Below are 18,930 nucleotides of genomic sequence, written 5' to 3' on the forward strand. Positions count from 1 at the left end.
AAATAATCAGCGAGGACATCGTTTTGAAACTGTGTAGTCAGGTGGGAGTCAGGAGTTATGGAAGCTAAGCAAATGGAAATATATGGGCCAACAGGCAGCATGTCCAGAACTCATGCTTTCTCATTGGAATGACCCCTAAACTCCACAGTCCAACCCAGAGACATGTGTTCTTTTTTTTTTTTTAACATCTTTATTGGAGTATAATTGCTTTACAACATTGTTGTGTTAGTTTCTGCTGTACAACAAAGTGAATCAGCTATACATATACATATATCCCCATATCCCCTCCCTCTTGTGTCTCCCTCCCACCCTCCCTATCCCACCCCTCTAGGTGGTCACAAAGCACTGAGCTGATCTCCCTGTGCTATGTGGCTGCTTCCCACTAACTATTTTACATTTGGCAGTGTATATATGTCCATGCCACTCTCTCACTTCTTCTCAGCTTACCCTTCCCCCTCCCCGTGTCCTCAAGTCCATTCTCTGTGTCTGCATCTTTATTCCTGTCCTGCCCCTAGGTTCTTCAGAACCTTTTTTTTTTTAGATTCCATATATGTATGTTAGCATACGATATTTGTTTTTCTTTCTGACTTACTTCACTCTGTATGACAGACTCTAGGTCCATCCACCTCACTACAAATAACTCAGTTTCATTTCTTTTTATGTCTGAGTAATATTCCATTGTATATATTTGCCACATCTTCTTTATCCATTCATCTGTCGATGGACACTTAGGTTGCTTCCATGTCCTGGCTATTGTAAATAGAGCTGCAGTGAACATTGTGGTATTATGAATTACCTCTTTTTGAATTATGGTTTTCGTAGGGTATATGCCCAGTAGTGGGATTGCTGGGTCGTGTGGTAGTTCTATTTTTAGTTTTTTAAGGAACCTCTGTACTGTTCTCTATCTCTCCATCTGTTTGAGACATGTGTTCTTGTTTGTTAGTTTAAATAGTCCTCATGCATTAGCTGACATAGCTGATATATAGATCCTCTTTTGCTTGACTTTCTTTTCTTGTGTGTATAGCACGTGGAGCATGATCTTGAATCATTGTTAAAACTTTCGTTTGGTCTATTTTTAGAAATTGGTGTCTGCATTATTGGTCAATAGCAGATTTTGTGGTGGGTAAAATGAACTCTCTTGAATGCTTCTTAAGAGGTGGTGAGACTGTCAGCTCTCACTTGTTCAAAAATGTCAACTGTATGATACAAACAAAGGCCATAAATTTGGCATTTTAACTCTTGTCTCCTGCAACTAGGGTTTGAAAGTATTTACTAACCATTTCTTTCTTAGCCTCTTTTTATGTTAAACTTAGTTAAGTGTACAATAGTGTACTGGAATTAAAGATCACTGGTCTTGTTAATGTGCTTTTAATAGCAATTCAAAACTAGCTTTGTTTTTTGTTTTTTAGCTTAACCCTGATTATCGAGATGCCCAAAATGAAGGAAAAAATGTGGTGAGTAGAATTCTTTTTTTCCCCGTCAAATACAAGCATATTATTTATATTTTATATGAACAAATTGAAAAGTTAGTAGAAAATTTGAAGACTGGGGCTCTGAGAGAGATTCTTCAAGTAGAGGCTGTGGATTGAAGATAAAAAGTAAATGAGGATTTAGCTTAGATTATAAGAAGATGACCAGAAGTGGGTGTTTAAGGAGATTTCCAGCGACTTGGAGTCCACTTATGATAGATCGCTGAAGGCAACTGGGTTTGGGAGGTATGGTGGGTCTAGGTTTAGTTTTCAGAAGTTCATAGAAATTAGGAAGGAGGAATGGAATTGTGGCATAATATTAAAATAGGACAACAGAACAATCCTTTTCAATTCAAGATAATTTGGTTTCTATTTATGGGGAGAAATTGAAGTGTTTAGTAACTAGATAATTCTAATTGCTAATAATCTACAGTGTGCTACTCAAAAAAAAATTCGCAATCTTATTTTAAAGCCAGTTTTCATTAAAAATACTTATTATTGTTTATCCTGCTCATCTCATCATAATTTGGAAAGAATATGACTTAACAATGACAACATGATTTAATTCAATAAAAAATCCATAGGGGAAGGGAGTTACCAGTGGGGATGGGGGTGGGTTATGGGTGAAACTGTATGGTGATAGATGGCAACTAGACTTGTGGTGGTGACCACTTTGTAGTATATAAGATGTCGAATTGTTAATGCTGTACACCTGAAACTTATTAAAAAATTCAGAAATTCAGGATATTTTGATGTGATCCAAATAAAGCCTGGATGATGCACTGGATTTTTTTTTTTTTTTTTTTTTTTTTTTTGGTGTTTGCTATTATCCTTTGGTGTTTCCTTTTTTTTTTTTTTTTTGGTGTTTCCTATTATCAGTCATTTTTATTATTGTTGTTATATCAATATTTTTGATTACTCCTGCAGCTACTATCCACTGCCCCATGGTGTCTACTGCTTTTTCTGTGTGTGACTCTCAGCAGGGCTGGATTTCTTTAACAGCAATTTAGCCAGATATTTTGACATAAAATAGACACAGTCTATAATACAGTTTTGTTAGGAATTTTGCCATCTCTTTTGGAATGGGTAGGTATTATTACTGCCTCACCCCAAATTCTGCTTTTTGATAGAAACAGTTGGAATGTTTCATTAAAATGACTACTGTTTTACATTGGCGCACAGATTTACGTTTTAGGAGGATATGGGGCAGATGGATCAAATAAGAATTTCTGGACCTGAGTCAACCCTGTGTGACTCCTCTCTCCATATGACTATCATGTTTACAATAGAAATAAGCGAAGTATCAGGTCACTGACCCAGTGAAAACTTTAATTTGTGTCAAAATGTCTTTAAATATAGAAGTAGGTTTGTTAGATCCATTGGATCTTTTATTTATGATTCAATTTTATCTGCCTGTGTGGGCTTTTCTCCCCCTGGTTTTCAAATAGCTGCACCAGGATGGTTGGGTCCTTACCTTCCTATAATTTAGGAAAATGCTCTCAGTAGCCATGTTTAAAAAGCAAAGCGTGAATCATAGTTTCTTTGGTTCTTCCTATAAGCTTGTCGATGGTCTCAATGGTTTCCAGCCAGAGACCGGACCACCAGGAAAATACCCATACAAGTGGTGTTTATAACTCACTGCACGCACACTATGGGGAACCGTGCTGCTTCTCAGTAAGAAGGTGTTAGAAAAAACGTCTTATAGGAATTGGGCTTGTGCGATTGATTTTGGGGAAGATTTAAAGAAGTGGGGCTTTGCTGTGGTTGGGAATGCTGTTAGGAAGAGGAGGTATCTTAATACATTTTATCTGTGGGTAGGGCAGGCTAGGTCTGTAATTGCTAAAGAAGCAGCTGTCGCTCATATTCGCTAGAGGAGAGGAGCGGGATTGTCATTTTTTGTGGCTTGAACACCGTTCACAGTCTGTCGGTGTTCAGATATGGTTAGGGAGTGGTGGTGTTTTGTCTTGATCCATTCCAGTCATGAAGTGACCTTGTCTGGTGTTGCTGTTTTGTGAAATTGTCCATATTCACTAGGAGAACACCATGGCCCAGCTGGAGTGTCAGGTCAGCTCATACACCACCAGGCCAGCTGTCGGATGTCGGGGACTGCTTTTCTCTTTGTCCAGGTTTATTTCTGTGACATTCTATGTGACTTCTTGAGCATGCTGTAGAGACAGCGGAGCTCTACTGTAGCACCACCATGACCTTGTGTAGCCTTGGACCAGTCAGATAGCTTTCCTGAGACTCATTTTCTTCACCTGTCTGATAGGATGGGGATGTTTGCCCTACATCTCTCACCTGCATGCCATGGGGATAAAATGCCAGCAGACAAATGGAAAACTCTCTGAATAAAAGATGTTAGTAGGCTAAAAATGTAAGTTGTTTCTATTAAAAGGTCATCATATCAAAGCTTCAAATTGTGCAATTGAATTAAATCTCTGGCTCATCTCCTTTTGGCTACGTACCATTTGGAGATGCTCCTGATGATTCTGGGCAGAGCTGAGTGGGAGAATACAGTGAATGAAGGTTTATGGAGCAGCACAGAGCATATAAATAAGTAGAAAATCCATGGTGAAGTTTACCCTCTGTGTTAATCAAGCTTTTGATTAGACTTGCTGAATTTTTCTCCTTTGTATTCTCAAGTACAGTTTCTTTATCCTCCCCTAAAGGTGAGAAAGAGCACTCCTCTGTTTAAGCAGTGTTACTAGCAATACTTTAATTGCATACAACATAGGTGGGTTTGCTTTTGCTGTAGAATTTTATGACTGGATCTCATCTGTCATCTCAGAGACACATCCAACTGATTTCATTCTCTCTAAAACCCCTAGCTTGAAAGTAAATAAAACTGAGAATATGGAACAGTAAAGCTAACAATATGGCTTCTCATTTTATACACCATTTACCATCTAGCAATAATGATGTTTCTGTCTAAAAAAGAAAACAGGGCTTCCCTGGTGGCGCAGTGGTTGAGAGTCCGCCTGCCGATGCAGGGGACACGGGTTCGTGCCCCGGTCCGGGAAGATCCCACATGCCGCGGAGCGGCTGGGCCCGTGAGCCATGGCTGCTGAGCCTGCGGGTCCGGAGCCTGTGCTCCGCAACGGGAGAGGCCACAACAGTGAGAGGCCCGCGTACCGCAAAAAAAAAAAAAAAAAAAAGAAAACAGGAGCGTTTAGAGTGTAGCCTGTGAAAAATGAAATCAGTTTCCCAAAACAATGCTATCTCACCTCAGATCTGGGTTCTAGTAACACTGAGTTCCCTGTGACCTGCTAATTATTTTCTCTCCTAATTTTCCCTATGTTGTCTATTAAATATCCAGTTAATATTTTTCCTGTAATTTAGAAACCTTTATCAAATGTGGCCCTCCAGTTTTGAAGTTTCAGAGGTTAATGGATAGTGCTGCTGAAATGAGGCGGAGTGTGTCACAGCTCCCATTAAGACCCAAATAGCTGTATTTATTCTACAAAGAAGCCTATTATTTCCAATCTTACAAATGTACAGCATCCACAGGGACCCTGTAAATATTGGAACTGTATCAAGCCCAGCTGGGAACCTGAAAGTCGTTAGTTTTTTCTCCGTGAAAACCGGCATCTTTTCAAATGGCTCTTCGAAGGAGATTTTTCTGGAATAACACCACCCATTTTAACATTACCTTATTTATGTGGAATGTGATCTGATTTTTCCAGGGAATGTCTTTTGTCTGTGCTGCGGATCCTCAGCCTCAGCAATACTGATATATTGATATTTGGGCCAGATCACCCTTGGCTGTGGTGGGGCTGTTCTCTGCATTGTAGGATGTTTAGCAGCATCTCTGGACTTTACTCACTAGAGACCAGGAGTGGTCTCCCTCTTCTCCATCCCCCATCCCCCGCCCAAGTTGTGGCAACTAAAAGTGTTTCTGGGAATTGCCAAATGTCTCGGGGGAGCCAAACTCTCTCCCTTTGAGAACCATCCGTCTTTGTGCAAAAACATACATTAAACAGAAATGTTCTAGGAAGCATGAAACTTTGCTGAAATAGACTTGAAAATTCTATTCTGTAGAATTTTTCTTTTGGGGGAGGGTACCAGATTCTGAAAGAAGACCTGCAAATTTCTTTGAGTTTTACTATGTATTCATCAGTGGTAAGATGATAAGGAAAAGAAAGAAAAAAGGGTCATATTGGGAATTAGTTTGAGAGCACCCGATTGTCAAGGAACCGTGGCAAGAGAAGTGTTTGCAGCTTTAAATGGCCGGGTTGTGTCTGTTCCATAAAGTCTACAGTGAGAGCCCCAGAGGGTCTGGACCAAAACACAGATGCCTACACATTGTTATGCTGCCGTGGCCACAGGTCTGAATCGGCCCTGAAAACACAGACATTGTTTCTTACCGAACGAATGTCTCTGGCTCTTCACAGCAGAATTGCTACGTGATGTCTCTGCTGAAAATGCGATGACTCACAAATGAGGCAACAGAGAAGGTGTAACAGGAGGCTCCCTGCTGTGCGCCGCAGGCAGGGCCCCCAGGAGCTAGAGAAGCTGGCAAGCCATTAGCATCCTCTGGCTTCTCATACGGGATTTTCAATTTGTATAATCTGCGAGGCTGTGTGCCTTTCCTTCCAAGTGAAAATGCTAGTTTTCTAAAAGCCCAGCAGACTAGGTTAACATTCTGCAGCCCTGCATTCCCTAAATTGAGAGTGTTTTGGAGACTGAGATGCTGTTAAATTTAACACCTGTTTAAGCTCTGTTGTACCTTAATGTCTTTTCATGATGCAAAGAGGGAGGGCAGTGTGCTTCTGTAATTCTCTGCAGAGAACTAGTGTTTAGGGGTCTTTTTTCTTACTTAAATAGAGATGTAGGTTCGTAAACAAAAGCCACAAGCACAGAATTTTGAACAAAACTGCCTTCATATTGTAGAAATATAATATTAATTTTCTTGATTTTGAAGCTTGATCCATTTATTTAAAAACTGTATACTTATAACTCATTATTCATGTTTCATTATTTAAAAAATTCCAAGGGGCTGGCTTGAAGTTTGCTGTCAAACTGCTATGACAGCTTGTTAAGCAAATTAACAGAGTACAAGAGATTAATAGCAGAATGCTTAAGACCATAGCACTGTTTTAAAAAACTTCTAAATGTGTTAGAAGCTCTTATTCACACCTAAACAATTGTTATGCTATTTATAAATGGAACTTATCTATTCATTAAAGCTTTTTTCCTCAAAGACCTAAGCAAATTATTTGGGGGTCCATTCCACTTATCCTAGGTAATTAAAATTAAACCACAGGTCTTAAATAGTATGAGCAACTTAGAGTGACCTCTTTTAGCTAGCCCTAATAAGTGAGGTTTCTCTATGGAAAAGATTTTCATTGTTCACTGTCAGAGTGTCAAAATAGAGAGGTCTTTGACTATATCTCCCACAGGGAGATATTACCAAGGGGGATAGGGTAGGAGGGCAATCTCTTGCAACCTGAATCTGCTCTCCTTTTATAAGTCTAAAAAATTCATTTTATTAGCCTTTCAAAAGGGGGAAAAGGACAGTACATACAGGAGGATTGATTCCACTAAATGAATTCACAAATGACTGATGTATAAAACACAGTGCCAACTGTCAGTTGCTAAGTAGATCTAAATCCTTGGGTCAGTTAGTGCATTTTCTCTGAAGGAAAGTCTGTATCAAAAGCTAAATTATGATTAGAAGTTTGGCATGGAGAGCTCAGGAAATTAGATGACACACATGCCTTTCAGGGATATGGAATTCCTCCAGGAAAACTGGAATACTAATTTGTTTCATCTACCCTAGCCTGCAGTGAGAGAAACTGTCAAATTCTTGTTCATTGACTCTCCATTTGTTTAGGTTACATGCTTATCTTCCCTTAATAAAGCCTTTCTTCAAATATGGTTCAACGTGATTGATGAGATTTTATTTTCCTTAGCTAAAATCATATTTTAATTGTGCCTTTCGAATACTCCATTTAAACCACTTGTGCTCAAATCCCTGTGCCTCCATAGTCACAAAAATCCTTTGAGTTTTTTTCTACAACTGACTGATCTCGTCCATTATTTCTGCATTCTTACATTCTGAGGCAGTCTCCCCTCACATGTATTAATAACACTCATTATGTTGGTGGTTCTTTCTTTTGGCCGCAATAGCCTTGCCAAACCCAGAAAAGACCTCTTTCACAATATTTCTCTGTGACGGTAGCTCTCCTCGTCTCTTTCTCCCCAAGTCTTCATGTTAAGATGTAATAAACAACACACTTCCTTTTCTTTCTTTCAGAATGAGCACTTCCTCTTCTTAAATCTCCCCTTTCCTCTTTCTCTGCCTTCTTCCTCATAGAGTGACTATTATCTTCAATTTCAGACGTCACCACCATTTTTACCACTGGGAAGGAGTTCATAGTTGCACGTGGTATTCTACTGGGCCCTACGTAAGAAGATTGTGTGGATCTTCTTACGACCTTCTTGGCTCAGTTATTCGGGGTCAGGCAGAAGTGTGATTCCTGTGTCACCGTGACATTTCAGAGCCTCCATGGAAAACTGCTCCTTTGCTATCCAAATCTTAGTATAACACCTGGATGTTCACGTTGAGCTGCATGGCAGAGATCAACGCAACGACACACTTTTCTGTCATTGCTTTCGTGAGTTTGTTCACTCGTTTGTTCCTTCCCTCCCTCCCCCTCTCTCTCCCCGTCTCTCCCATCTTTCCTCCCTCCCCCCTCTCTTTTCTTTTCTTTCCTCCCTTCCTTCAGTAGCTTTATTGAGATACAATTCACATACCATAAGAATTCTCATGTTTAGAATTACAGATCAGTGGTTTTTAGTATATTCACAGAGGTGTAAAACCATACCCACTATCTAATTTTAGAACATTTTTACCACGCCCAAAAGAAAGCCTGTATCCACTAGAAGCTCCTGGCAACCTGGATCTACTGTCTCTATGAATTTGCCTTTTCTGGACATTTCATAGGTGGAATCATGCAGTATATGGCCTTTCTTTCATGGCTTCTTTCACTTTAGCATAACATTTTCAAGGTGCATGCAGGTTGTACCATGTATCTATACTTCATTCCTTTCGTGGCCAAATAATAGTCCATTTGGTGCATGTACCACATTTTGTTTATCCATCGTTTGGATGATGGTTCTTTCTACTTTCTGGCTTGTATAAGTAAAGCTGCTATGAACATTCAGTGCAAGTCTCTGTGGGGTCATATACTTTCATTTCTCTTGGGTAGATACCTAGAATTAGAATTGCTGGTTATATGTTTAACATTTTGAGGAACTGCCCAACTCTTCCTAAGTGGCTATACCATTTTGTGTTCCTCTAGCAATATATGAGTGTTACAGTTTCTCCACATCTTAACGCTTGTTATTGTCTGTGTCTTTGACTAGAATCATCCTAGTACATTTTCCTAATTAGTAATGATATTGAGCACCTTTGCATGTGCTCCTTGGCCATTTGTATGTCTTCTATGGAGAAATGTCATCACGTCCTTGCCTCAATTTTTATTTATTTATTTATTTATCTATTTATTTACTTATTTATTTATGGCTGTGTTGGGTCTTTGTTGCTGTGCGTGGGCTTTCTCTAGTTGCGGCGAGTGGGGGCTACTCTTCGTTGTGGTGCACGGGCTTCTCATTGAGGTGGCTTCTCTTGTTGCGGAGCACGGGCTGTAGGTGCACGGGCTTCAGTAGTTGTGGCACGCAGCCTCTGTAGTTGTGGCATGCAGGCTCTGTAGTTGTGGTTCTTGGGCTCTAGAGCGCAGGCTCAGTAGTGGTGGCACATAGGATTCGTTGCTCCGCGGCATGTGGGGGATCTTCCCGGACCAGGGATCAAACCAGTGTTCCCTGCATTGGCAGGCAGATTCTTAACCACTGTGCCACCAGCAAAGTCCCTTCTCAATTTTTAATTGGGTTATTTGTCTTTACAGCTATTCAGTTGTAATTGTTCTTTATATATTCTGGATACAAGTCCCTTATCAGATATATAATTTACAAATATTTTCTCTCAGACTATTTTTTTTAATAGACAGTTTTAAAAGAGAGTTTTAGATCCATAGCAAAATCCAGTGGAAGGTACAGGGGGTTCCCACATACCACTGCCAACACACAAGTACAGCCTACTGTCAACATTCCGCACCAGGGGGGTACATTTGTTACACTGGTAAACCTGCCTTGACACATCATTATCACCCAAAGTTCAGAGTTTACATTAGGGTTCTCTCTCAGTGTTGTACATTCTATCAGTTTGACAAAAGTATAATGATATGTATCCACCATTATAGGATCATACAGAATAGTTACACTGCCTTTAAAATCCTCTGTGTTTTTCCTATTCATCCCTCCCTCCCCCAATCCCTGGCAGTATATTCACAGTATATTTTTATTGTGTCCATAATTTTGCTTTTTCCAAAAATCATATTTGGAATCACACAGTATGTAGCTTTTTCACATTGGCTTCTTTCAAGATGCATTTAAGGTTTCTTTGTGTCTTTTCATAACTTGATGGCTCATTTATTTTTAGTGCTGAATAGCATTCCATTGTTTGGATGTCCTACAGTTTATTTACCTACTCACCTACTGAAAGATTTCTTGGTTGCTTCTAAGTTTTGGTAGTTATGAATAAAGCTGCTGTGCAAGTTTTCGTGTGGATATAGCTTTTCAGTTCATTTGGGTAAATAACAAGGAGCATGATTGCTGAATCATATGGTATGGAATGTGTTTTGTTTTGTGTAAAACCACTGAACTGTCTTCCACAGTGGCTGTACCATTTTGCATTCCCACCAGCAGTGAATGAGAGTTCATGTTGCTCCACATCCTCGTCAGCATTTGGTGTTGTCAGTGTTTAGGATTTTGGCCATTCAATAGGTGTATATGGTATCTCTTTGTTTTGAGTGATATCTCATTAGAGAATTTGCTATTCCCTAATGACATTTGATGTTGAGCATCTTTTCATGTATATATTTACCACCTGTATGTCATCTTTGGTGAGGTGTCTGTTCAGGTCTTTTGCCCATTTAAAAATTGGATTATTTGTTTTATTATTATTGAATTTTAAGAGTTCTTTGTATATTTTGGACACCAGTTCTTTATCAAATATGTCTTTTGCAACAGTTTTCTCCAAATCTGTGGTTCATCTTCTCATTCTTTTGAGAGTGTCTTTCGTAGAGCAGAAGAAACCCGTTTTCATGAAAACCAGTTTATCAATTATTTCTTTCATGGAAATTGCCTTTGGTGTCATATTTTTCTTGTACACTACTATTTTTCTTCTAGTGTCCACACTCATTTCCCTTTCTTTCTCCCTCCCTCATTCCTTCTTTCTCATTCCAGCTATTTCTCTTTCTTTAGACTCTTTCTCCCAACCCACTGTGAGAGTTGAAATATAGGAAATAAACAAAACTGTACAAAGGCTGTCTAAATTTCAGTAGGGAATAATTAAAGACTAATGTTTTCAAGACCCACAGGAGTAAATCCCAAGTTATAGTATTTCACTAGACTAGCTGCTGCCAGAGATTTATTTGGAAGAAGTCTTTTTAGCTCACAGATGATCTATAAAGATCCTTCCCGTGCTTGATATTCCATGAGCCTAAGCGGTTACGTTACCCAGGCAGCCTTCTTTCCCGACTTATTTGTCTGGCCAGACTACTCTTGTTGGGTTATTTAAAGACATTTAGGTTTTCCTCTCTCAGGATGTGATGGTGTTTTTGCCCTTCAAAGACTGTTGTCTTTAGTTCACAGACTTCCATGCCCTCAATGCAGATCACTGTGAAATGGGTCTCCTGACCCATGAGAATTTTTTTAGAAGACCTAAAGAAGGTTCTTTTTTTTAAAAAATAAAATTTATTTATTTAATTTATTTATTTTTGGCTGCATTGGGTCTTCGTTGCTGCACACGGGCTTTCTCCAGTTGTGGCGAGTGGGGGCTACTCTTCATTGCGGTGGGCGGGCTTCTTATTGCGGTGGCTTCTCATGTTGTGGAGCACGGGCTCTAGGCGTGCGGGCTTTGGTAGTTGTGGCTCGCAGGCTCTAGAGTGCAGGCTCAGTAGTTGTGGCACACGGGCTTAGTTGCTCCGTGACATGTGGGATCTTCCCGGACCAGGGCTCGAACCCATGTCCCTGGCATTGGCAGGCAGATTCTTAACCACTGCGCCACCAGGGAAGGAGGTTCTTAACCGTGAGTTCATGCCTGCCCTTTGAGGAGTGACTAATTCGGTGCTTAAGGGCTGCAGACCAGGCCGCTGGCTTTGGTTAATTTGGACTGAGGTGTGGCTAGTTGAATACGGGGTTGAGCATTCACTATAGCACCCACTGCTCCCCTTGCCTTCCTCTTCCCCCCTCCTTTTTCCCTTTTCATTCCCTCCTCTCCACCTCCTCTCCCTCCTTCCTCTCTCCCTCTTCTTCCCTCCCCCTTTTTCTACTCTGGTCCTCCCCCCCTCCATCCTCTTTCCTTCGCTCCTTCCCTCATCCTTCATCTCCTGTAGGTAACTGCACTCATGTCTTTATTTAAAGGAAATAATGCTCATCTTCCTCTCTCTTAAATTTTTTTTTTTTTTTTTTTTTTTGAGGTACGCGGGCCTCTCACTGTTGTGGCCTCTCCCGTTGCGGAGCACAGGCTCCGGACGTGCAGGCTCAGTGGCCATGGCTCACGGGCCCAGCCGCTCCGCGGCATGTGGGATCTTCCCAGACCAGGGCACGAACCCATGTCCCCTGCAAGGGAATGGTTTTGGTATTGTGAGAACTTTTGTATAAATTCAGAAGTGGGGTTTGCCTACTGCTTTTGCATTTCCTTCTTTCCTATTTCCCTATACTCACTTCTAGTGTATGGTAAGTTAAGTATACCTTTTTCTGATGAATGAACATAGTTCACATTTGCTGGTAAGAGACAACTGTTATGAGGGTTAAACCACCTGGGGAGAGTTTTCCAGAGCCCTGTCTTCATGTAAGTCTGAACTTAGATCTCTGCAGATAACATATAAATCAAAGATGACAAGATACCAGATACTGCTAGCCTATGTGAGATTTAGCAGATAGCAATCCTATTCCTTCTGAAGAACACTGGCAGTTCCTCTGCCCAGTCACAGTTAACTGGTGCTACCAATTTGTGCACCATTTACAGAAGACACCAGCATGAAACTGCAAGGGTTTACTGATCCAAGGAAAACGATTTTCACAGTCTTGGGATGGAGCTTCAAGTGAATGTTTTGGAATGATCAGGTGTAGTATTTCATTGTCATGGCAGCCTTTAAAGAAGTGCTTGTCTTTAGATATGGATGACTTTCATTTGCCTTTGAGCATCCCTTCCCACCTATTTTCTTTCAACTTCCTGTGATGGTACAATGACAATTTTTCTCTCTCATTTTCAAATTTAATTTGATTTAATAATTATATAAATATATATAATTTATATATATAATTATATAAATATTAAGTAATTATATTTATGTACTTTATTACCAAGCTTATATTACATTTGCTGTATCATGTTTTGGTTTTCTTATACATCAGATTCTTCCATGGGATGCTGGAACTTGGGGAAGTTCGAGTGAAAATACATAATCATCAGTCTTGTGTTGTTTTCTGCTTAAAATGGTAGGAGTGTACTAGAAATATTGACTGAGTTTCACATCATCCTGAAGGCTTCTATTCCATTTGATTTCACTTTATATTCCATTATAGTACGTTCTGGGATCTAATGGAATGAGCCGATGAACTGAATGGGGATGTTGCTGTTGATTCCTCTTCCCTGCAAGTTAATATCCCAATGATTTTTGGGAGTTAGGCAGGAACTCTGAAACACTTCCATGCTTACTCTTTAATTTATGAACTCTAGATGATTCAACACACTACTTCTTCTCTGTGTTTGTTTTAAATGTGGAATGGTCAAAATTACTACTGTGATAATAGGTTTAATACCAGGGAAGGGATCAAAACTATTGGGACTGTTAGTGCCTTGATAATTTGCCCAGGTCAAATCACCCCTCTGGAGTGTGTGACTTATCACTGTTAATAATAATTACCTGAAAGGCTCTCAGGCCCGATCTGTTCTTTCTGGATGATGTGAACTGGACATCACTATAATCCAATGAAGAAATAAATGCAAATTTAAAACTTATCTTCCAATTAATTGGAGAATTTAGTAAGACACATATAAAAGTAAAAAAACCTTGTACTTCCTCAACAGAGAGATGGAGATCTTCCAACTTCAAAGAAGAAACGCCAGGCAGGGGAGAAGATCATGTACACTTTGGTCTCAGTCCCACATGGAAATGACATTGCATCCCTTTTTGAACTGGATGCCACAACTCTTCAGAGAGCGGACTGCCTGGTCCCAAGGTAAAAAAAAAATATGGTTAAACAGTAGTGTTTCTCTGAATAATTTTACTGGCAGGTAAGGAATAAAAATCATAATCTTAGTATAATTTTTGTGATATAAAGAGAGCAAGCATAAGTGAAGAACAAGAGTTAAAAAATCATTCCTCTTTTGTGAGTAGATTAACATAGTTTGTTTTATTCTTAAAAATAATTCAAATGTGCAGGACAAAAGAAATTCTGAAAAATTCATAAGAATCATTTATTCTTATTACTTATATGGCCTGTGGTTACTAAAATAAAAAATGATCTTTTCCATTAATAGTCATGGCATTTATTTTTATTATGTCAAATTTCAAATTTCATTCACTCATCATCCACTTGTTCATTTATTTAGTCATTCAGTCAACAAATCTTTTAAAAAAATCTATTTATTTGGCTGCGTTGGTTCTTAGTTGAGCACTCCGGATCTTTGTTGTGGCATGTGGGATCTTTTTTTGTGGTGCACGGGCTCCTTGTTGTGGCCCACGGGCTTCTCTCTAGTTGTGGCGCGGGCTCCAGAGTGAGCGGGCTGCTCCTTGTGGCCTGCGGGCTTCTCTCTAGTTGTGGCAGGGGCTGTAGAGCGTGGGCTCAGTAGTTGCGGCACGTGGGCTTAGTTGCCTCACCGCATGTGGGATCTTCGTTCCCCGACCAGGGATCAAACCCGCGTCCCCTGCATTGGAAGCTGGATTCTTAAGCACTGGACCACCAGGGAAGTCCTTCTGTCAACAGACCTTTACTGAACATCAGTTCCATTCCAGGCATTGCCCTTGGCATTGGGAAGAAAGCCATGAGCAAACTGGTTATGAACTTAAATTCAAATGGGAGTGGGAGGCAATGAACACATAAACATAAAATATAAGGTCAGGTAATAAGAACGCTTTGAAGAAAAAGAGTATGGGGAGTTCTATTATGAGACCTCTGATTTAGGACATTTGAGAAAAGATCTAAATGATTTGAAGGGTCAAATCCTCTCCATATGGGAGAAGTGTTTCAAGCAGCAGGAACACAGAGTGGAAGAATCTTGAGATTTACTAGGTGTGCTGAAGGACCAGCTAAGAGACCAGTCGGCCATCTCAGCGAGGGAGGGGAAGGGAGATTGTTAATGAGGGAGTCAGAACTTAATGTAAGAGAGTATTTTACATTTTTCACTTGGATTTGATTATTTTAATTAAGATTTTTTTGTTTTGCCTAGAGCTGTCTATTTTCCAGCAATAGCACTCTGATGCGATCTCTAGATGCATAGAGGAGTTTTGCCCATATATTCCGGTCTAGTGGAATGGTTCTAAATTGTCCTTGGTAGAGCATGATTGTCTCGGCCTTGGGCAGATGGCAGTGGTTAGGCTGAAGGTACCTGCTGAAAGTGCAGACATTATTGTGTAGGTTACTTTCAGGGGAGGTAAAAAGTTGCTGTACTAACACTGCCAAGAAACACTGCTCCTCGGACTTCCTCAGCTGTTTCATGGCTGTTCTCATTCACGAGAAATGTAGCTGAGTCCACGGCCATACCACCCTGAATGTGCCCAATCTTGTCTGATCTTGGAAGCTAAGCAGAGTCAGACCTGGTTTATACTTGGATGGGAGAAATGTAGCTGAATCTTGGCCTTATATGAGCCATCTCTCACTCTGTTGTACCAATAGAAGCTTGTAAAGAAGTCCCCTCTGAAGGTTTGGCCTGATGCAGGTCTTTGACCTTCTCTTCTGAGTATTGCATCTTAATAAATCCTTACTTTGACTATGCATTTTAGATTTTAACTCAGCAAGAATAGAGTCCTTCTTGAACTGTAACCAAGAAAGTTTGCTTAGGGAAATGATAGAAAGATCTTACTCTAATGTGACTAGACCCAAGACAAGCCCCTGAGCCTCACTTTATATGGAAGGGTTCATCTATTACTGTTTCAGAACTGCTGAAGCCCTTCTTAGTATAGAACAGAATTTTGTATTAACATAGATTCATTTGTCATTAATTGTTTTAAAGCTAATGCTAATTAACACTTAATAATGACTACTATTATAACTCTGGAGCGCTGGCTATGTGCTAAGCACTATGTCAGCTTCTTTATAAACGTCTTATTTAATGCTGGCAGCAACTCTTACAGATCAGGAACTAAGGACTTAGTGCTTTTCAAGTTGCCTCTAAACTGGAATCACCTGGGCAGCATTGTGCCCTCTCCATGCTCTGGCCACACCAAGACCAGTGAAATCAGAGTCTTGGGGGCAGGATGCAGGCTTTACTTTTAAAAATCAGTACCCAGGTGATTCCAATGCGGGGTCAAATACTTCTCAAACTTTACACTCTGTAATCAATGCTTCTCACACTTTAATGTGTACTGAACCACCTGGGGATCTGATGGCAGCTCAGATTTTGATCTGCTTGGTCTAGGGTGGGGTCTGAGGTCTGCATTGCTAACAGACCCTCACATAATGCTGATGCTCCTGGTTTGTGGACTAGACTTTTAAGTATCAAGGGCTTGGAGCAGTGGTTCCCAGTCTTCGGTGTGCGTTGGAATATCTGGGGATCTTTTAAAAAGTACTGATGCCTCCTCTTACTCCCAGACATTCTGATTTAAATGGTGTGCGGCGCAGCTTGGGCAATAGGGTTGTAAAAGTTTTCCAGGTGATTCTAACGTATAGCCAAGTTGGGGAACCACTGGCTCAGTGTGATTAGGTTGACTGATCCTTGTCAAGCTCATGAAGTGGAATTTGATCCTGGATTGTGTGAACTCAAAATCTGTACTCTTAACCACTATGCTACTGTGCCTTCATATTTTAGACATTCAGATTATATCAAGATTTTAACAGTGGATTTATGTGGTGTGGGTCCTTGCAAAATTATGCTCAAGTGTAGTCTCTTTAGCTTGGAACCCAGCCATCTAGGTTGACTCCATAAGCAGTTGTGGAAGGTCCAGGAGTAAGAATAGGGGGAACGGGGGGCTTCCCTGGTGGCGCAGTGGTTGAGAATCTGCCTGCTAATGCAGGGGACATGGGTTCGAGCCCTGGTCTGGGAGGATCCCACATGCCGCAGAGCAACTGGGCCCATGAGGCCATGGCCGCTGAGCCTGCGCATCTGGAGCCTGTGCTCCGCAACAGGAGAGGCCGCAATAGTGAGAGGCCCGCGCACCGCGATGAAGAGTGGCCCCCGCTTGCCACAACTAGAGAAAGCCCTCGCACAGAAACGAAGACCCAACACAGCAAAAATAAATAAATTAATTAATAAACTCCTACCCCCAACATCTTCTTTAAAAAAAAAAAAAAAAAAGAATAGGGAGAATGACACAGAGCTGAATAATCTATGGCCCCACTTTCCAGATGCTTAAAATATCAATACAATGAGGAAGATAACTGAGTCCAAGTGACATCTCCTGTATAATTCCATGCAGAAGATAAGTGGTAATACAGAGGTATTTCAGGATTGGACCTTTGCTGATTATTTGGACAAGGATTGGACCTTTGCTGTTTTAGATTTTTGAAACAATCTGTATTTCTTTTTTTGCACTTAATTTATTTGAAACTTTGTTCACGTCTTGATAAAGCATTCTAATATTTCGTTGCAAGTGTGATAGGCGGTATAGCAGGCACCTCTGTGCAGGGCAACAGAACATCTATTACAAACATACCGTGTTTCACAGTGCTTTCCCCTGGAAGAGCAGACTCTATACTTTCTGGCAGCATTTTTTTTAGTCCTGTGGGTATTATTTCCTCTAGAATATGTTCTTTTATTTTACCTGATAGTCGACAAGGTGGATCTTTGCAGGGGTCTCTTTTAGAAACACCACGAGAGGGACCAGGTGTGGGACTACCACTGCATTCACCAGAATGGTCAGTTACCCATTCTCTAGCTACTGCTAACAAAAATTGCTTGTAAGACATTTTATTCAGTGCATTAACTCAATCTCTATTTTATCTCATTTTATGAATGAGAAGAATCATGATGTTTGAGAATGAATCTCTTTCCCTGAAGTCCTTGGCGTTTTATTTGATTTTCTCTTATTGGCCTTAATGCTTTCTGCCTCATGTTATATGATTTATTTATCTTATCTTTCCTACTGAACTTTCAGCAACTTGAAGGCAGAGAACTTACCTCAGTGGTTTTCTTTTAATAGATACTTTATCTATTTTGTTAAAGAAATAATGATAATAGATTCACTAAAAATGATAATATTTGAGCTGGATGAAGCTCTAGCTGTCCTTTCTTATGCACTCTCTCTCAGTTCACATATACTTGATTCTTATTATTTCTGGAACATGAATTAGCAAATACTGACCCATTGCTTCTAAGGGAAATGCAGAGTTAGGTTCCTGCAAGCCTCTGGGCACAATATTTTTGTCAATCAATCAATACTCAACCTTATTTTATATGTGTTTTTGTTTAAAGACACCTTATTTAATATATATTGTTTCATTAGCGTTGAATTCACGGCCGTCATCACTATAACTCATGCCTGAATGAAGCATCTCTTATATGAGTTATTTTCTCCATAATGCACATCACAGCCTTGCTCTATAGGAACACAAGACAACACTTCAGCACTATGCTTAGGACTGTTTTAAACAATGAATTCACTAACAATAGATGGTGAAAAACATGGCACCAAACAGACCATAGAAAGACACTTGTTGACAGTATGAGAGCAGAAACCAGAAGGAAGAGCATCATGTTGTTCAGCCTCACAGGGAATCAAATTTTTTGCCACTCCGTGTATGTCTGAGAATGACTTCCAAAGTGGCCCAAGTATTGATTTGGGGGTTACAGATAAATTTTTGTGAGTAGGCAAATTCACAGGTATGGAATCTGCGATTAATGAGGATCGACTGCACTATGTGCTTTTACGTGCAGATGATTAAACCACAAAAGGGACTACAATCAGACAGCAGTTTTAACTCAGATGGTTACACAGTCAGTGCTTCTTACTTTAGTATGCATCAGAATCACCTGGAAAGGCTGGTAAAATCCTGTTGGATCTCACCCTCAGAGTTTCTGATTCAGTGGACTTGGATGAAGCCTCAGAATTTGCTTTTCTAACTAGTTCTCAGGTGATGCTGATGTTGCTGGTCCAGGGACCAGATTTTGAGAACCACTGGTTTATGTAATAATACTGCATGCTTTGAAATTGCCTATAGTTCAGATATTCCCCTT

At 40.2% G+C, this 18,930-nt stretch overlaps 1 protein-coding gene across 2 annotated transcripts in view; it reads left to right on the forward strand.

The window, feature by feature from the left end:
• The window catches only part of ITPR2 (inositol 1,4,5-trisphosphate receptor type 2), a gene marked incomplete at its 3' end in the record, with an annotated part of 533,638 nt that overhangs the window by 138,521 nt on the left and 376,187 nt on the right, over positions 1 to 18,930 (forward strand). For both annotated transcript variants that reach the window (XM_079715959.1, XM_079715960.1), the window contains exons 10-11: positions 1,410 to 1,454; positions 13,627 to 13,778. In XM_079715959.1, coding sequence (XP_079572085.1) covers positions 1,410 to 1,454; positions 13,627 to 13,778 — 197 coding nt within the window. The remainder of the gene's footprint in view (positions 1 to 1,409; positions 1,455 to 13,626; positions 13,779 to 18,930) is intronic.

Source organism: Hyperoodon ampullatus, assembly GCF_949752795.1.
Source record: "Hyperoodon ampullatus genome assembly, chromosome: 11".
NCBI lineage: Eukaryota > Metazoa > Chordata > Mammalia > Artiodactyla > Ziphiidae > Hyperoodon > Hyperoodon ampullatus.